This window comes from Platichthys flesus, chromosome 5 (assembly GCF_949316205.1).
Source record: "Platichthys flesus chromosome 5, fPlaFle2.1, whole genome shotgun sequence".
NCBI lineage: Eukaryota > Metazoa > Chordata > Actinopteri > Pleuronectiformes > Pleuronectidae > Platichthys > Platichthys flesus.
This window is the reverse complement of record NC_084949.1, coordinates 5648239-5666418: the sequence shown is the minus strand read 5'-3', so window position 1 is coordinate 5666418 and position 18180 is coordinate 5648239. Positions and strand designations below refer to the sequence as shown.

Genomic DNA, 18180 nt, shown 5'->3' with positions numbered 1-18180 from the left:
GAACTCAACGTCATCATTGATAACAATTGAGGTTAGTCAGATTTGGTATTCTAAATAAATGTAGGACACTGTTCTTGTTTTAACCCAGAATCACTGATATGTGCAGGTTGGGAAAGAAAGAAGTGTAAAGTAACAAACATCCCATTTACAAGTTGGTCAGATGACGTCAAATACCAAGTAATAAATGTTTTACGCACACACACACACACACACACACACACACACACACACACACACACACACACACACACACACACACACACACACACACACACACACACACACACACACACACACACACACACACACACACACACACACACACACACACACACACAAGCTTCAGTGTGAAACCACAATACAATAGTTCCTGTTTTCAAATCTTTTTTTATATTTCAGTAAAATCTACTTTCATACACTTTGAAACAAGAGTACAACAAAATAGAATATACTTCAAATGTTGAATATACAAACAGTTCAGTCTGAAAACAAACATCTTTCTATCGTCCCTCCTTTCAGATAAAAAAAAAAGAAATAATGAAATGTTAAGCCAAAATGGCCAAGACTATTATCTGTTTTACAGGTGAAGTAAAGTGACCTGGGATCTACAGTGGTTTCATTGTTAAAGCAAACATTTTGCATAAACTTTTTTTAATGGCTCTTTTTTTTTAAAGTAAAATATTTTCATAACTCAGAGTTTACCTATATTGATATTACTTTTTGGTTTCTTTATTTTTTCCAAGACATGGCATAAGCACCTTAGTCACATTCTTTGCATTTCAATGCAGCCAAACAGTGTCGGGTTGGGATGAGGAGAGCGAATGAAAAACTGATTTTAAGAATTGAGACCAAGATCCTTTTAGTCGGATACAGGATTAATTCAAGACTACAGATTTTCCTGGGCGCTGGAAGACACATTACAAACAATCTGATCACGTATCTACAAACTGTTATTGTTTTTCTTATATGAGAATTGGGAACCGATGATAAAACAAATATTAGGTCCGCTCGTTGCAATAATACTGTGCTTGGTACAAGGTATCAAAACACAACCTAATTTCTGTTTACTGTTCAGACAAAATATGAAAAAACAAAATTTGAAATTAAATCTAAGGCTGTTCTGTTAACCTCTGCTCCTTAAACTGTATAGTCAATATATATATATATATATATAAATATGTACATACACAACCATGGTCTGCTGATAATTGCCTCTGTTAGGGCTTTTTCAGCACCTCTCCCACTAGTGTAGCACCACAAACACTTGATGCACAGTGATGGAGTATTTCAGTACAAGTTGCTGGTTTTAACATCTGTGGAGGAAAAAATAGGAAACCAATGTCTACAGAAGTTTCATTACATCCTCCACATTTTGTTTTCTTCTTCTTTGATAGTTCACATTATTCTCGGTTGTAATTATTTGCCTCGTTTTGTAGTGTTTGCTTTTCTTCTTTAATATTTTCAAAGTGTTTTCCAAATTTGAGTCAGTGATGGTGATCCATTTAGAAGGCGTACATTGTAGTGATCAAGGTTGGTCCCTTAACCGTTCCCAACAACTCCCTTTTAAAGTCTTTGTGTATTCCTATGTTGAAGGATCCAGTTAAAGTTCCGAACACAACGCTCCGAGGAGCGTCGGTGCCGGCGTGATTTGTGAAGAGACAGACGTAGTTCCCTTTCAGTCTGAGGCAGCATCAGGGAGGAATTGAAGACAGGTTGAGGACTTAAAAACAGGCCTTCAGACGTCTTTTTAGTCTCAGAGACTGCTGCTGGTTATCACAAGAGTAAATATGACTTCAGACATGTACAAACTAACCCTCTCTGGCAGAGATGGGTGCTGGAAAATGTTTCAACACTCAGGCTCTTCTGTCTTGACGGTCACATCGGGGCTTTGCAGGTTGATGGCCACCTCAGCGTCCACCTCAGAATGCTGGACACTCTGTTGTACTGCTGCCGTCACCGGCACCTGCAAAGTCTGCACCTGGACCCCGGCAGCCCTCAGCTTCTCCAACGCAACTCCTCTCGTCCCTCCTAACACCAGCTCTGAGCCGTTAATGACACCGCTGAGGATGTGAGGCTGTGCAGTCATCGTATGATTGGCTGACGTCACTGTCACTGTCCCCGCCCTGCCTGCGAGGCTCCCCGCCTGCGACACCACTAGAGTCTGTTGTGTCTGCGTTGGCATGGTGAGTCTCATCACTTGCGTTCCCGGTGCAACGTTGACAGGAGCCAGGGCCCGAACGGTCAGGGGACTGCCGAGGAGGCTGATGCCCGCCGAGGATCCTCCGATGCCAGCCTTGCTAGTGCCGGTCTGGAGCTGACACTGGGCTAACTGGTGTGCTGGGATTGTGATGATCTTGGCGAGCTGGACGGTGATCTTGTCTCCGTTCTCTGCTGTGGCTGGGACCATGGTGGGGATTGTCTGTATCATAACCTACACAAAAAAAGTCATACAATGAATTATATGAATTTCCAACCGGGGGTCATTTAATTTTTAACAATTATTTTCAATGTACTTTCTATTTGTGCACCTGTTTTCCAATCTTCTGTACACCCCGAAATACAACTTAAATAAATGTAAGAATTCATAACCTTGATACTGTCCAAAGTATGATTTTAGAATCTACACTTATTTAGTATCGTATCATGCCTTTAATTTTCCTCAGCAGTATATAACATTCACTCCCACGGGTATATTTCATTAAATTAATGTGACCTGGACCACGAAAGCTGCATTAAAAGGATGTTTGAACAAAACAAACATTCTCTGATAAAACCTATATCTGAAAACTATGAGACAAAGTGTTTCCTCTCTGTTGTGGTGAGAAGTGCAGATACACTGCTGTAATGTGTTTAAATGCATAAAAGCAAATCAGATTCAATGTGTACAAACCTTCTGTTGGGAGTTGGTGTTCCCAGTGTTGGTGAGGAGCGTGGTGTGGCCGACAGCCCCTGTGGGTCCCGTGTGTCCCGCCTGCTGTTGTACGGCCACGGTAGAGATCTTCTGACCCAGGGATGTTGTCATGACTACAGGCACCTGCATTGCCACCCGCACCGTCCTGCAGACAAGAGGTAAGAGGGCACAGAGAGTCAAACGCTAGTATTTGGTGTTAGGGAATAACAGATACATTTGCATCTAGGCTCCTGAAGGTCGACGTCTCTGCAGGAGTCTAACCTGGGCCCCGTGGCATTAGGGATGATCGTTGCGTGGGAGTGCTGGGTCTGACTCCCATCTGTTGCTGCAGTAAGCGACAATATACGCGCACCACCGGCCATGTTCTTGCTCCCCATGGGGACAGGAGCTTGGACCACGTTGGCTCTGTTCCCGGTCCGCAGGATGTTGGGCTTCTTGGAGGACGATAGCTCGGTCACCTGGAGCAGCATGTCTGATGGTGGAGGCACGCGCTCATAGGATGTAGCTGTGTCTGAGCCGATGAGATCATCAGGGACGGACATGTCGGTCATGTCATCGTCAATTATGACAATGTTTTTGGGCATCTCTTTGAATTGGTAGACCAGCCGCTGGCCCTCTACTTTGGCGAGGATGCCGCGCTGGTAGTAATATCTGAAGAAAAAAGGTTTATCAGACGTTATGATACTACGTCCAACAAACACAAATAAGAGAAAATGGTGTGAAATCTCCCTCAATCCCACACACACACTCACCTGAGAGCCCGGCCCATGGTCTCATAGTTCATGTCTGGCTTGTTCTTGTGTTTGCCCCACAGCTTGGACACAGCCTTTGAGTCGACCAGCTTGAAGATGCCCTTCTCCCTCTGTGTCCACTTGATATACCTGGGACATGTGTTCTTGTCCTGGAGGAGATCCAGTAGAAACTCCCAAAGGTAGGTGGTACTGCCTGCTGGAAATCATAGTCAATTTAGTGCGCTGCTAAATGCCAATTTTGGAGTGCCTTCATATTGGGCACTTTAGGTCTTAATTGGTAAAAATGTTTCCAGAGAAACTGTGAGATACCTTTCCCTTCTCTTGGTTTCTTCTTGATGCCGAGGTCTGGGGAACCATTGGAAAAAGCCGAATGATGTGTCTTTGGCTTCCGTCCGGCTACAAAGGAAACAGTTTAACATTTAACATCAGTAGACCCGGATATGTCTGACATATGATGCTCAGTTGAGACCCAACAATAAAAGGTCAACCACTAGATGGTGCTCTTGGATTTCAACTTTCAGACTCATTTATGGCAGAAGATAAGGTCTTGGCTTAATGTCTGTGGCCTGGAATTTGAAGTCAACTTTATCAGGGAACACATTTGTTCCCCATTAATAAAAACAAATGTTATTCCCTTTTTCCAAAGCTTGAGCCCCATTCTCCCCAAAGCCTTTTCCACAAATACTGAAGACTCCCTTCAAAAATGAACTTTGACAAGACTACAAGATGTTTTTCTCTACCTCTTCTCTTTCTGACAGGCTCATGATCAGGTTCTGGATCCTCCAGCATCGTCCCAATCTCCTCTTCGTCGTCGTCGTCGTCCTCCTCCTCCTCCTCACCGCAATCCTCAGTCGAGATCTCCACCTCTGTGTCTGCTATCATGTCGGGACGCATGGCAGCGTGGAGCAAATCCGGTGTCACGTTGCATGGGGAGAAAAAGGCTTCTGGGTTGAGGACAGAAGATTGAGGTTTGAATTGAAGTTGCATGATTAAGTTTGATTTCTTCATAGGAAAAGCAGAAGGTTTAAATGTGTATTTCACAGCTGATATATAATATATTGGGTATTTACTCTTTATAGAATTCAAGTTGGAAAGAATTTGACATGAAATGCAATTTGTTTGCACAATCAGATGAGAATGAACACTTGACTTTGCTCCGATTGTCTGTGGTGCCTCCTCTGCTGCCTCACTTGGGTGGAAATCCAACCGGTGAGCCCACAGATTTAATTACATAGCCGGTAACAACCTCACCATTGTTTGGAGCTTATAAAATATTTTCACATGTCCCTTCTTAGATACGTTAGTGTCACGACCGTCTGCTCAGGACATTCTCCATTTTTGTAGTAAAACAATGTAACAAAACTGACTGACTTAACTGTTAGATAAAGAGACCAAACAAGCTGACAGTGGGCGCCCTCTGCTGGATCATGATGCTCTCTATATTTTTTAATGGAACAGATCATTACAGGTAAAATAAGAACGTTTCCCCCTACGTACAAGTGAAAGTTTGAATTTTAAATAAAAATGACAGTCCTAATAAAAAACAAGGATCTACTTCAGTAACTAATACTCATATTATTTGGGATCTAATAATACTCAAAGTAATACTCAAAGACAAGCGATCTTTTGAGTTTTAATAATCATCGAAGTAGGAATACCATAAATTGTTTAAACCATGGCAAAGATGAAATGGGAGCAAAAACCTCTTTGACCAACCAACACTTCACTCTTTACCCACAATAAAAGTACATTGCCTTATTTAAGAGACATTACAGACATCAGCTGTAAGTATAGTTTGTTCTTAATTGTGTGAACCCCCCCTGTTCTCCTGTTAATCAGGTTGTGTGTGTTACCTGGACTACGGCCCTCTCTGAGGCTGGAAGGTGAATCCATGCGTAGCAGAGCCTCGGCAGCCTCGATGGTCTTGTCAGAGCAGTACACATTATTGCCATGGACAGAAGCCTCCACTGAAACACACACAAACACAAACAGAATCAATTAGCAACCTTTTAAATAATCCTGTTTCCAGGGTCTTGCACAGAGACACTTCATACTTACATGTGTAAACATGTTAAAGGTCACAGTCTTTGTTGACCTGTTGGTTTTGACTGTTTCATTTCGCATTAGTCAACTCTTGAATGCATCTTAAATACCATGCTGCAAAACCAAATGCAACTACATGGCGCCCCCTAGTGAAGAAACTAATGCTGGGTAGATACTGCTAAAATATTTTCAGTAGTCAACTTTCACACCCTAGGACTTGATTAAAACAGAACACTGGAATGTATTTATTTTCTTCTCTTCCTTTTTACATTTGATAAACTGTCTTGACAGTTTTTACCCTGCTCTTTGTCATTTTGTCTGAAGATGAAAGACAACAGAACAGCTTGAAAATACTGAAGATTGACGAGAGGTTAAGTAACATCAGCGGCACCTAAAGCTGCCCACCAGTAAATGCATGCGTGCAGTTAAAAACCCTGAGGCACCCTGGGAAGAAGCCCCGGGCACCTGCTGTTGTTGTCAATCACCGGTGGGAAACACGAGAATCTCCAGCAGCCTGCCCTGTCCATGTTTGGCTATCTCACTGAGGCAACAGGCACTGCATTGGGGAGAGTCGGGCTATCTTTAGCTGGTCTCACTTAATTCAGTTCCTCTCACAAACAAACAGGACATACTGGCAGCGATCACGGCAGAAACCCTATAGCAAGCTGGGCTGCCCTTGAAAACACTGCTCTGTAATAAGACCCCCAAAAGGTGGGAGGTCACAGAGCTGCAGCTGCAGCCTGACCTACATAAACACATATAGTTGTAGTTTCAAGTCTGTCTATAGTGTGAGGAGATGGATTTACACTTAATTATTTAGTCCATAATTAAGTAATAATAATAAATGAAAAGAAAACATTAAGAATTTTGTAAAAGATAAGCATTGTGTGTGTGTGTGTGTGTGTAAGCGTTAGGATACTTAAGTAAGTTCACAAGATGTCTATTATCTAGCTAAACTACACTGTAGAGGCGCCAAGAATAGCAGCAAGTCCGAACGAAAGTAGTGCTGCCTCTGATGACTTCCGTGTTTACACTCCTCATCCTTTCCCTCCAGTTCTCTTCGAAGAAGATCACAAATCCTCCCGTCACTCAACAGCCGCATCGCCTCCTATTGGCTCTTCTCCGATTGACAGCCGCCCCCCGTTGAAATTTCATTGGACCCCAGCTTGCGTTTTAAACCACCCCGTCCGATATTGGACCTACGGGAGGGTCGATGAAAAGCACGCTCCGCCCCTTGCATAAACAATGCTTCCGCCATCGAAATGAGACAAATTACTTTGAGTATAACGATTAAAACATGAGGGAAGCTAGAAGGCGTCTTTCTGACACATTAGACATTCAAACAATCGACAAACACGCATCAAATGAGACAAAAAAAGTGTTAATTTGGGTCAACTTGGTCGAAGGGACAAGCCGCACTAGAAACAAGTAGAGGGAAGAAAGCGAGTGAGCCAGGCCGTCCCACGCTTCAGTCTCACACACGATAACGGAAATCATCAGACGTACGACTCACAACCTTCCACTCGACACGTGTTAGCAGGAGCTCAACATCCAACAATATCACAAAAAACACACATTTGATCCTGATATTTAGGTGCAATGTACTGTTCTATTACTGCACAATATTCCTACAAACTGCACAAACTAGAGCCAGCAACTGTTACACACTCATCTCACAGGTCCAACACAAAGCCGACAGAGGTTCTGTGTGATGCTGTGTAACAGGTTAGTGTCAGTGAAAATAAACCCACATGTCCTTCCGACTCAGACAGCGTGGCAAAGACGTAGGGAAGACAACATCTCTACACTTCCTGGTTGTGCAGAGCCGACGTGCAGACCGTTATTCTACATCTCACTGCGCGGAGAAGGGCCTGCTCCACCGTGCAAAACACGCATGGTGCACACATCCAAGTCTCCGTGCATACTGAGCAAGTTTCACGTCTTAAACCAGGCTCACACATCGTGTAGCAGCGCCATGCAGGTTGCTACCAAGGTGATCACTTCCTGATTGCCCTCCATTACTTCAGCGCGCTCCTCCGCGCACTGAGGCGCAGTGGCCCGGCGTACAAACAGGAGCCGCGCGTTCGCGGCAGCTCCCGCGTCCCGGTTAGAACAAAACAAAGTTACGTTACCGGCTCTGATGAGTAGATCGAGCTGGTTTGCATGTCCCTCATGCTGCGAAGTCGCCATGTTTTCCCCTTGCTGCAGATTCACATTGACTTCTCACTGAATTGTATGGGAAGCCAGCGAGCTCGGATCACTCCGCCGTCAATGGGAAATCAAGTCGATTTCCCCGAGACGCGTTACAGCGTCTGAGATGTATCCCTCCGCCGACACAGGAAATCCTTCCTTCGCCCTCCCTCACTTGCGTAATGACTACGTCACACACAGCTGCACAGCGATAACTTGATTGAAATGAACACACTGGACGAACAAATCCACTTATTACACACAAAGCTGCAGTTTTTACAACGAAGTGATTGTTGTAAAGAACACAATGCATCTAAACCACAACTTTCCTTAACAGTGAACAACACTACGGAATAGCATCATTCACTTCTTAGCTGGTTTGATCTAGGTAATTTGATACAAGTCAAATTCTCTCCTACAAAGTCACACATTCATCAGTTACAGACAAATCATGTGTGTAATTCGGATTTCTTCTTTTGAAGAGTGGAAAGTAACATTTTAATCTCAATAAAGATATTCCACAGTAATTAAATGCATGTGTTTACAGTATAAAATATTCATAACAATTATAACTTCAGTTCTGTTCTGTTTCCTAAATAGAATCATAACAGTGTCATGAAAGATGAGTCAAACTAATATTAGTTGACAACCAATCAGGACTATTTCAAACTATTGTGCACATGCTGCAAGTTGTGCTGTGGAAAAGCATTCTTTTAGTGATCTCTGCACATCTTTAGTAAAATGGCCCTGTCTTTTGTCTCATTGGGACTTCACACACACAATGTTATGGAGTTTACCAAAAGACAGAAATTATATATTTACAGAGGGTCATCTTAAACTCTTAAACACTAAGTCATTTTCTAGGTATGGTCACAATCCATGGTGGTGTGTTGGTCACTTTATCCTTGCGCTTGAGACAATTTATTTTTAAATTAGAAAACCAGGCTTCAAAATAAACTATATGGGTAAATCAAGTTTTTCTATATTTCTGAAATTCAAGCAGGCAGAATGTGCAAAATGCACTTGCAAGTGATGCAAGATCATTTACTGTTACTTTGATCAATTATAGATCCTGCTTAGAAATGCTTCTTATTTAGATTTTGTGCAAATGGTTGGAGATGTTATTTAAGATGATGTGAATGAGTACACCACAAGTACTCATGAGTTTAAAATTATAATTACTTTGTATTCAATACGTTTCATAATTATTGCACTGGACTGAACAATAGTCTCTGTTAATAGCGGATTAATAGATGATTACTGAGCAATGCTGGACACCTCAACTGTACATGAAGTATAGTGACTGTTCTAAAATATCCACTAGGTGGCAGCATGACGACATACACCTCTGTAGATAACCAGATTGTGTCACTAGTGTTTCCAGCTAAATCAGAAAAGTAGTTCCGCTCAACCACAATAAATAAAAAACACTTTCTAAGCTTGAATTAGTCCTTAAAACTCTATAATGCAACAAAAAACTTTTATGTGTATTCCCACAAAGTTTTGAAGTCAGGAGAAAGGAGACAGAAAAACCAAAGTAGTACTAATGAAATTCAGGAGCATCCCAAAACAGCCACAAAATAAAGCTGCAATCACAACACAAAAAACTTTTTTCAAAAATTATGTTGGACAGAGTAACACAAAGATTGGGTACATTTTTCCTGGGTGGATTAAGTACCAGGACATAGTCAGGGTAAAATTAATTAATATTTTTATCTTATCAGTTAACATTACTGAGTCTAAAGCCATTTTCAGACATGAACTCCGGAGAATGTTGGCAGAAACAAAGTAGTAGGAGATTCTTCGCTCCGACTGGTTCAAACACAAGACTGAAATCTTTGGCACAGCAGACGGATGCAACTAAATTGTGGTGTTGAGATCATTTGTTTTGTTTACAGCATATCAACAAGGGCGTGCCCTTATCACCAAAAGCTTTCTTGACATCTTGGTCTGTGTCATCTATGTGTGTGGCACCATTTTTCATCCTGAGATATTTGTTTACTTTTTGTTATTTTTATTTTTGGGTGTGACGTCTGGTGGAATCATCAGCCACATGCCCACTCACTTACAGTGTTTCCTGTAGTGGATCTCCTGCTTTGTTCTCTCACCAGCTCATTTAGACGTTCTCCACAGTTTTTACCGGGGGGGCTGGCCGGAGAAACTCAGGAGAGAGTCCTCTCACTCCTACATTTGTATTCTCACATACAGCCCCTCCAGAGGAAGATTATCTGGGGTTCAGTGCATGTCTGAAAGCAGCTGACTGGCAGTAGCACCAGCTGAAAATATATAAAATAATTTGTATAAACGTGAAGGACGCCAGGGCTCGTAATGGCAAGATCAGAATGTTGGTTTTAAAATTAATTGATTAATTAATCATGTTAAAGGATAAATCTGACTGTATGATAGTCATCCTGCAATGTACCATAATAGTAGAAAAGGGGAAGATGTGAAGTTGGCATTAAATCCAGTTTCTGATAAAAACAAAAGGTATTTATTCCTCACCTGCCTCCCCTTCTGTCTCCACCTCCTGCTCCTCGACCACTTCCTGCATCAGGTACACCTCGTCATTATACACAACTAACTGGGCTGAGTAACGTTGCTCCTCCACCAGGCTGGCACCAGGCACCTCCTCCACTATGACTGCTGGGTAGTCCTCAGCCTCCTCTCTGTCCTGTACTTCTTCATAGGCCTCCTCAGCTTCACATTCTGCTTCCACCTCTCCTTCCAGCTCCATATCCACCTCACACTCTCCATCCTGCTGGAATAGTCAAGAACACGTTTACCATCTATGTCGATTAGGAACAAATTAGGTCAGAAATTAGAAAAGAAGGCAGAATGGCATCGACGCTGCTATGAATATGCCTGGCATCCACACTCCTTCTGAGTTATAGAGCCACTTTATAACAGAGGTTTGCAGTCACTGCTGGCCCAGTATTAACTGGAAAACTTGCATGTCGATGTCACTGATTATGTAGACCTAATATGGTTGAGCAATAGTTGGGCCTACATGTGTAGCCAAAGCCTGCGATCACATGTCTCCTTTGTTCTGAAGACGAAGGAAAGCTTCCGGAACTCAGTCTCTCAGGGTCCTTCATCTTCCCACTTGGTGTGAAAAATGCCCCTGGACCCAACCTCTGGCTACTATTGATCACTGTGTGCCTCAGGACCTCCTCTCTCCACTCCTGGCCAGACATTCTCCAAACCCAAGCTCTTCCAACCTCCAAGCAGGCCTGCCTGAAGCAAACTGCTACAGAAAGGCAGCGACGCGAGAGCCTGCCTAAGGACACAAAGTCTTCCCAGCAGAACAACAACAGCAGGAGCCCGAAAGGACACTTCACTGGACTTCCTACTGCACATCAAAAGGCACCTTTCCCCCCCTTTCATGGACTGGTAAGTCGTTTGGACAGAGACTGTTTTAGTTTGGAAACCAGTGTAGCCTTAGTTCTGCTTGTGTCTGTGTCCAACCCACCTGCAGATTGTCCTCCTCAGCTGTGACATACTCCACCACTGTCCCACCAGTGTCGACCAGCACCACTGACGTCATGACTCATGCTCCTGTGGGGTTACACAGCCAGTGATTTGCCACAGCTATTCCAGTCAGGTGGGCTTTACCTATGTGGTGAACAACAGCCCCTAGAAAGATGAGAAGAGACTTTGATGAACAAAATGACAAACGTTTGACCGTTATACCTTCATAACCTGTGATAGGATCTCACTTCCCTGCTCTGTATGCAAATAAACACGTAAATCACTGCTGTATGAAAATACAAAATGTGTTTTCACCGGTCCAAATATGACAGACAGATTTATTGTGTATTGTTTATGTGTTTGGGTTAGTGTATGTGTGAGGGAAGGAGAGTCTGACTGTGGTCAGAGTGATGGGATGATGATTGGTCCACCAGGTATGAAGAGCATCTCTGTAATGCAGCAATGTCAAAAGTGAGTTGAGCTGCAGTCTCCCTATTCGCCTGTTCACTGAGTTCAGAACAGTTTCAGAGTTGCTGATGTGTACCCGAAAGTATTTTAAATCCTCTAATGCAGAAAATGTCTATGAGGGAACCTGTCAAGAAATAATTTTACCTTTTGGGGAACTTTTTGTGAATAATTGAAGCATATTGATAACTAGTATTTAACAATTTTTTGTTTATTTAGGTTTACATTAGTTGAACATGGGCACAATAGCTGATATGCAAACATAAATTAAAAGGATTTATTGTCTATATAAAATAAAAATGGACAGGTGAAGCCTGTGGGGGCGAGTTATGTAACCAGTGTGTGTGACTGAACATCATTTAAAACTACCTCAACTACCCTAACCCTGAATCTCACCATGGGGTTATTTAAGTATCGGCATATCTTTACTGCTCATGCTTCTTTACAGTTCTCCACAATTTTTACAAAAAAAAAGTAATACAACCAAAATGTAACTACATGTACTCCTTCTTTCCTGACTGTTATCCAGAGCCTCATTATGGGCCTGGGATCTCCTGCATCTCAACCCACAGGAAGTGTCTGTCTGCTGTTAAGAAAATGCACTGACAGGAATCCAAATCATTTCGTCAAATACCCAGTTTGTCCCAGAAATGGTAACCGTTGCTAAGAACCACAGGGCGTTCAGTTCCTGTTATCTGCTGCCGTGCATTGTGACAATAGGATATAAGACAAAGGGAAGGCCAGAGCATGGAGAGATAGGTTATCACACACACACACACACACACACACACACACACACACACACACACACACACACACACACACACACACACACACACACACACACACACACACACACACACACACACACACACACACACACACACACACACACACACACACACACACACACACACACACACACACACACACACACACACACACAAACTCACTTACAGTTCAATTTCTCAATCTTTTTCAAACCTAAAGTTATACCATAATCCTAAATACCTAGAGCATAATATAAATGTATGCATGGTCCCTGGCATCTTGCTTCTTCAAACTTGGCAAAAGATTCTACTTGGACTGAAGTTTAAACTGGTTAGATTTTGGCAGTCAAAAGGTCAAGGTCGCTGTGATCTCACTGAATACATGTTTGGAAATAACTCAAGTTTAAAATGAAATAACTAAAAACTAATAATGATAAAAAACAATTCATATCTTTCATAAAATTATTCTAGGTATTGACTGTATATGTTATATGAGTCTGAACAGACCTGGATGTAAACTGCAATTCGACTGTATGTTGAAGGCGAGGCAGTAATTGCAGTCAGTTTTCTATAAACCTTCTTAAGCAGCCTGAACATGCAGCGTCCTTCGACGTGGTGTGTATGAGCACATGCTCAGTTACTTAAACCCTGCATAATGGATGAACCATGCTGTGCCAGTGCTCTCTTTGCTACTGAGACCATCATACTATCAGCTCGGATGGAAACCCTCTGGTCAATTATTTAAACCCATGCAGCCGGCGCTCATCTACAGAGCTGTACATACTGTTTATGGGGGAGCATCCCAGAAAATCTGAACGGTACAGGTTGACACAAGTTAATTGATCAAGACCACATAGGAATAAACCAACTCACTCTAATTTATATTTCTTCTCATCTCACATTCAAACTATTTTTAGAAAATATTTCATGCTTCCTGTTGTTTCATCGTCTTTGCTCCCTGGCACAGAAACAATCTAACCAAATAAAAGTAAGTACATGTGCTGCACATTGGATATTTTTCTGTAAAACTGACAGAAGTTATTATGTTTGCTCATAGAAGAGTAAGAGATCGTGACACACTGGGATTTTATAATCTATGCAGCAGATGTAACTCATTTCATTAATCAGACAGAGATTGAGTGAAAGGGAGAGTGCAGAGTCCTGTATGCAGTGCCTGTACTGTATGTGTGTTCCCTTGGTCAACAGTGATAGGGCATTACTAGACACTTCATTAGAGTCACAGGTGGGGGGAATCGAGCCGATGATACAAGTCATGAATGCAGAAAAGCTACTCAGCAGTAAAAATACTTCTCATGCCATTTTTTCTTTTGTGATAAAAGAAAATAACATGAGATGGTAGACTAGCATGTGAGTTACTGTGGCCCCTTGCACACTATAAAGAAAAACAGACGCAGAATGTTGCAGTTTGCAAGCAGAAGACAAGTCAGTGTGCTTAATTTACAGTCATAGAGATGAAAAGGGGAAAGTTCAGCGTCAATACAGCTGGAAACATGCAGCTAACCTGGATGAGCTGCAAGGACAAAATGCTCTTTTATAAAGTTAACAACAAAGTTTTGGTGTCCAACAGTTAGCTCCTACAACACATCATTCTAATGGAAACTATGTTCCACAGGTAATATTTGTGGTGAGCGAGCAAATAGCCATGAAGCTTCTTCTTGCAGAACGAGCCATGTTGCTGCTGTTGAGCTGCTAAAACTAGACAAAGTAAAATTGTTCCAGAGTGACATAGAGATTTTGTTTGAGCAAATGTTTTGGCTAAAACCAGCAGTGAGTCACATCACCACCATCATCACTACCATATGACATTAGATAATTTCCCAGCTATTGCATCAGAGAGGTCAATTTGTTCAATAATCTAGTATGGCATGCAGTGTCACATGTAGTATGCACCACTGCAGGGAGAGTTCTGAAAAACATTAATCACATACACCCAAAGAAAACACACATTCAGGTTCTTTCAGGGGTCGAGTTTCTTACACAGCATTTGCAGGTTGTGTTGAATCAAACGAGTATTACAGGACCTGCTGGATGACTGCGAACACGTGGCTGCTTTGTCAAACAAAATGAACAATGAGCTTGAATGATGAGCTTGAATTAACCATTTCAACAAACTTTCATTTTGGAAACCAGAAGTAGATATGTGTCATGTTAGAAGCAAAATAATTCATAATTCTCCATGTCAACTGTAGTCCATCAACTTGACCTTTGTATTCCTTACAGCTAGCTCCTAGTCATGTTGGTATTCCAAGATTGCAAATGTTCAATTAGATTGCATAATTGTGGATGAGGGACAGCTAGGTATCTACATATTCAGTTAACTTTGAACTTTTGAATAATAGACTGATTCATGGTGAATCAATAACAGTCTCAAGACTCAACAAGATACATCACAGTCATCCTGACGAGCACTTGTTTCACAGTAACCTTCCACTGAGCATATAAATAAAAGGAAAAATGAACAAACTTGCCTCGGCAGAGAGAAGTCCATGTGACTACGCTGTCGTGCATTTTGAATCCACAAGGAGACAGGGTATGAAGGAATGTGTGATGTTTCCTCGGCAGGCACGGTAAGAGAAAGGAACAGAACTGTTTCTCTGACTCCCTCCCACACCTCCTCTGTCTGACATCTATCCATCCATCCATCGGGCCAACCATCTCCTCTGCCTGCCTGTATGTTCCCTGGGTGGAAGAAACCTCTCAGAGCGACTCAGCACTTCTCAGACCCTGCCCTGAGCTCAGATCACATGACGAGGGCGGGACACACACAGACTCACACACAGGGTCACATGATCTTTCAACAACAGAGCTTTTGTTCCAAGTAACTGGGGCTGCGTTGTGCCCTGCCCTCCACCAGCACACACCCATGCACACACGCTTGCACACACACACACCAATGACACAAAAAGCTAATTCATTACTTGATATCTATTTAGCCCATGCACACATTTCACTCTAAGTCGTTGGTTATAGCTTTAGAGTCCTTTTATATTATTTCTCTCAGGAATCAAGATTCATAATTGTAATGCTGGTTCCTTGTGTGTGGTGAAAATGTTCTGGGGTTAAAACAAGGCTCATTCATCTGAAATGTTTGTTATACAATATAAACCAGACTCAGTAGAGTGCATACCTCCAAACAAGGTCCCTCATGAAACCACATTTAAATTCACTATAGTTGCATTTTTATTTAACAGACTGACAAACAAACGGAGACGAAAATATCACCTGCTTGGCGGATGTAATTACAGTGCTGTCTGGTATCACAATGATGACACAACAAAGAAGAGATTGAACCCATCATTGAAACAGCCTGGAGTAGAAGCAAACTGTACAGCCGTGCATGGTAAAATGAATATAGTATAGGTAGAATAATCTCCCTCACATCATCCTTAATGTTATCGAGGTCAAAGAAATTCATGATACTTGACATAATTTGTCATTATTTATGTTAAGCCACAGCTAGTGTATGTATCAGGTTTTCTTTCAATAGACCTGTTATTATATATCTTAAACACACAGCACTCACATACAACCGTGTCCACCCCACAAAAACCTTCAGACCACAGTTCAACTGTTGGATCAGACTGCAGGATATAACAGCGGAGCAAAAGGCAGACCGGTGAATCATTCACCAGCACAAAGCAGAGACACTACTATACAGGTTGGGGTTGACAACCTGGTGATTTTATATTGTGGCTGAACTTGAAGACATCCTTGATCTATGTTTGAAGAAATTTGTAAAGATTGCAACATTTCATTGGAACTTTGCAACATTCACAAACCAACAGAAGGATTTCCTACTAGACGAAAGCTGATTTGCCAAGTTATAGCACCTGTCTCTATAAAGGATCGTGATTGGCCACATCTCGACACAGTGGCTTTACTTTGTTTCTCTCCGACTTCCTCCCAAAGTCCAAAGACGTATTTGGGTGAGGTTAATCTGATAGTCTTGTGCTGTTGAACTGTATTGGGTGATAGTGCGAGGAGTTCCATAGTATTTTGCTTACCTTCATGTAATAACCAAAGGATGAAGTAATTATTAGCAAAAACTCTCAATATAACCCAGCACAATTTGAACAGTCAGCTCCAGAGATTCAGTCAAACCTGATTATTATCCTAGGAATGGGGATTTATTTCAGACCTATTGTATTTAATATATAGTCTTAATAAATAGATGTGCATTGTACGTCCGACAGCAACCCATTTGAATTTTGGGCTCCGGTATTTTCTCAGGTATCCGGGGTACTTTTTTCATTATTGTGTTTATCATAACTCAGCAGTGAAATGAGATGGTGGTTCGATAGCAGCCTACTGAACCATGAGTCAGACGACAAACAGCATGTTTTGAACAGGCACAGCACTGAACATTTTAAATACTCAAAGGCTGTACGAAGGAAATTCTGATTAACATTAGTATATTTTGTAATCTGACATTTGTATACTAAATAATAATTAATGAAAACATGAGCATGGGAACAGTGAAGAATTATGTTACATCTCAAACTAGAATAAACTAGTGGATCTGCACGTCAAGCGAAGAGAGAGACAAGAAACTGTTATCAAAGTCTTAGCATGTTGACAGGCTGCCACCAGCATCCATGGCCTACTTCTCACCACCTGTTACTATATCACACAATAGCAGGCTGTCACTAGTTACTCAACGGGGCCAGTGTGGGTTCGGCTTGTTCACACTCATCTGGTCTGCTTGTGTCAACACCTGAGACACATGACAAACAGGTAACGAGGCCAGAGGCACAATCAAAGTGGGTCCCTGGTGTAAAACCCTCAGCCCCCCAGCCACAGTCTGTACTGGTGACACATGAACCACTGACTGTCGACACGATCCTGCTGGGAAAGACAACATGCACCCCCCCAGCCACTGTGCCCCCCGGTACAGCTGAATGGTCAGCCACACTCCTGCTCCACACACAGTTATTCACCTACACTGTAACCTGCTGTGCACAAGTGCTGAGGAGCGCACGTCGCACACACGAGAGAAACCGACTGTTGACATGAACTGAGCTAACGTTAGCAAGCTGATTTAGCTTTGTGAGGAAAACGAGCTGTCAGAGAAAGCAACGGGACAAACCATGTGGCTAATATTTGCTAGTCGTGTGGCGTCACTTACCGGCTAACACCGTTAGCTCCTTCCCCCGAGCGGAAACAAAGTTAGTTCACACGGAGCAGCCTGACGTTAGCGGAGACTAATGGGAGTTTGGTGCGTGAGTGTGAGATCCAGTAACCCCTCTCCTCCTCCCCCTCTGCGCTCGACCCTCAGCCCGAGGAGTCCCCTGGCTGCTGCTGCTGCTGCTGCGTGTGTTCGGGTCGTGGAGCCCCGCTGGAGCCCGCCGGCAGACGGGCCGTGTGAAGAGCCCGGTGCTCCCGGTGCTTCATGTGGGACAGTGTGTGGAGGAGAAGCCGCAGCTTGGTGCTAATGGAGAATGACTCCGCGCGTTTCCTCCGCTTGCTCGTGCAAATCTAGTTCATGACGTCACATCGTACCATAAACAAACAGAGCTCCACAGAGTGAGCTCCTCCACTTCACTTTCATATGTTCTATTAC

At 42.6% G+C, this 18180-nt stretch overlaps 1 protein-coding gene across 7 annotated transcripts; it reads right to left on the bottom strand.

Moving 5' to 3' along the window:
* Positions 1 to 367: 367 nt before the first annotated feature.
* LOC133953354 (ETS-related transcription factor Elf-2-like) lies at positions 368 to 18072 on the bottom strand. 7 transcript variants are annotated; one of them, XM_062387238.1, is made up of 10 exons: positions 17746 to 18072; positions 11366 to 11529; positions 10399 to 10654; positions 5517 to 5630; positions 4404 to 4607; positions 3973 to 4059; positions 3664 to 3856; positions 3173 to 3562; positions 2891 to 3056; positions 368 to 2431 (listed from the first exon to the last, which is right to left on the bottom strand). In XM_062387238.1, exons 2-10 carry the CDS (start codon positions 11438 to 11440, stop codon positions 1847 to 1849), a joined length of 2070 nt encoding a protein of 689 aa, XP_062243222.1. In that variant the 5' UTR covers positions 11441 to 11529; positions 17746 to 18072; the 3' UTR covers positions 368 to 1846. The 7 variants fall into 7 exon arrangements, with proteins under 7 accessions (XP_062243222.1, XP_062243224.1, XP_062243220.1 ...); XM_062387240.1 differs by having other exon boundaries at positions 10399 to 10651; XM_062387236.1 differs by having other exon boundaries at positions 3664 to 3859; positions 17746 to 18071.
* Between the last annotated feature and the right edge of the window lie 108 nt (positions 18073 to 18180).

What these genes read in the sequence shown, in the direction of transcription:
- LOC133953354 (XM_062387236.1), bottom strand. Translation starts at nt 11,440, where the DNA reads ATGACGTCAGTGGTGCTGGTCGACACTGGTGGGACAGTGGTGGAGTAT. An exon ending in GGAGACAGAAGGGGAGGCAG is followed by an intron (nt 5,631 to 10,398) that starts GTGAGGAATAAA and finishes TGTGTGTTTCAG; the next exon opens with TGGAGGCTTCTGTCCATGGC. An exon ending in GCCTGTCAGAAAGAGAAGAG is followed by an intron (nt 4,060 to 4,403) that starts GTAGAGAAAAAC and finishes TTTCCTTTGTAG; the next exon opens with CCGGACGGAAGCCAAAGACA.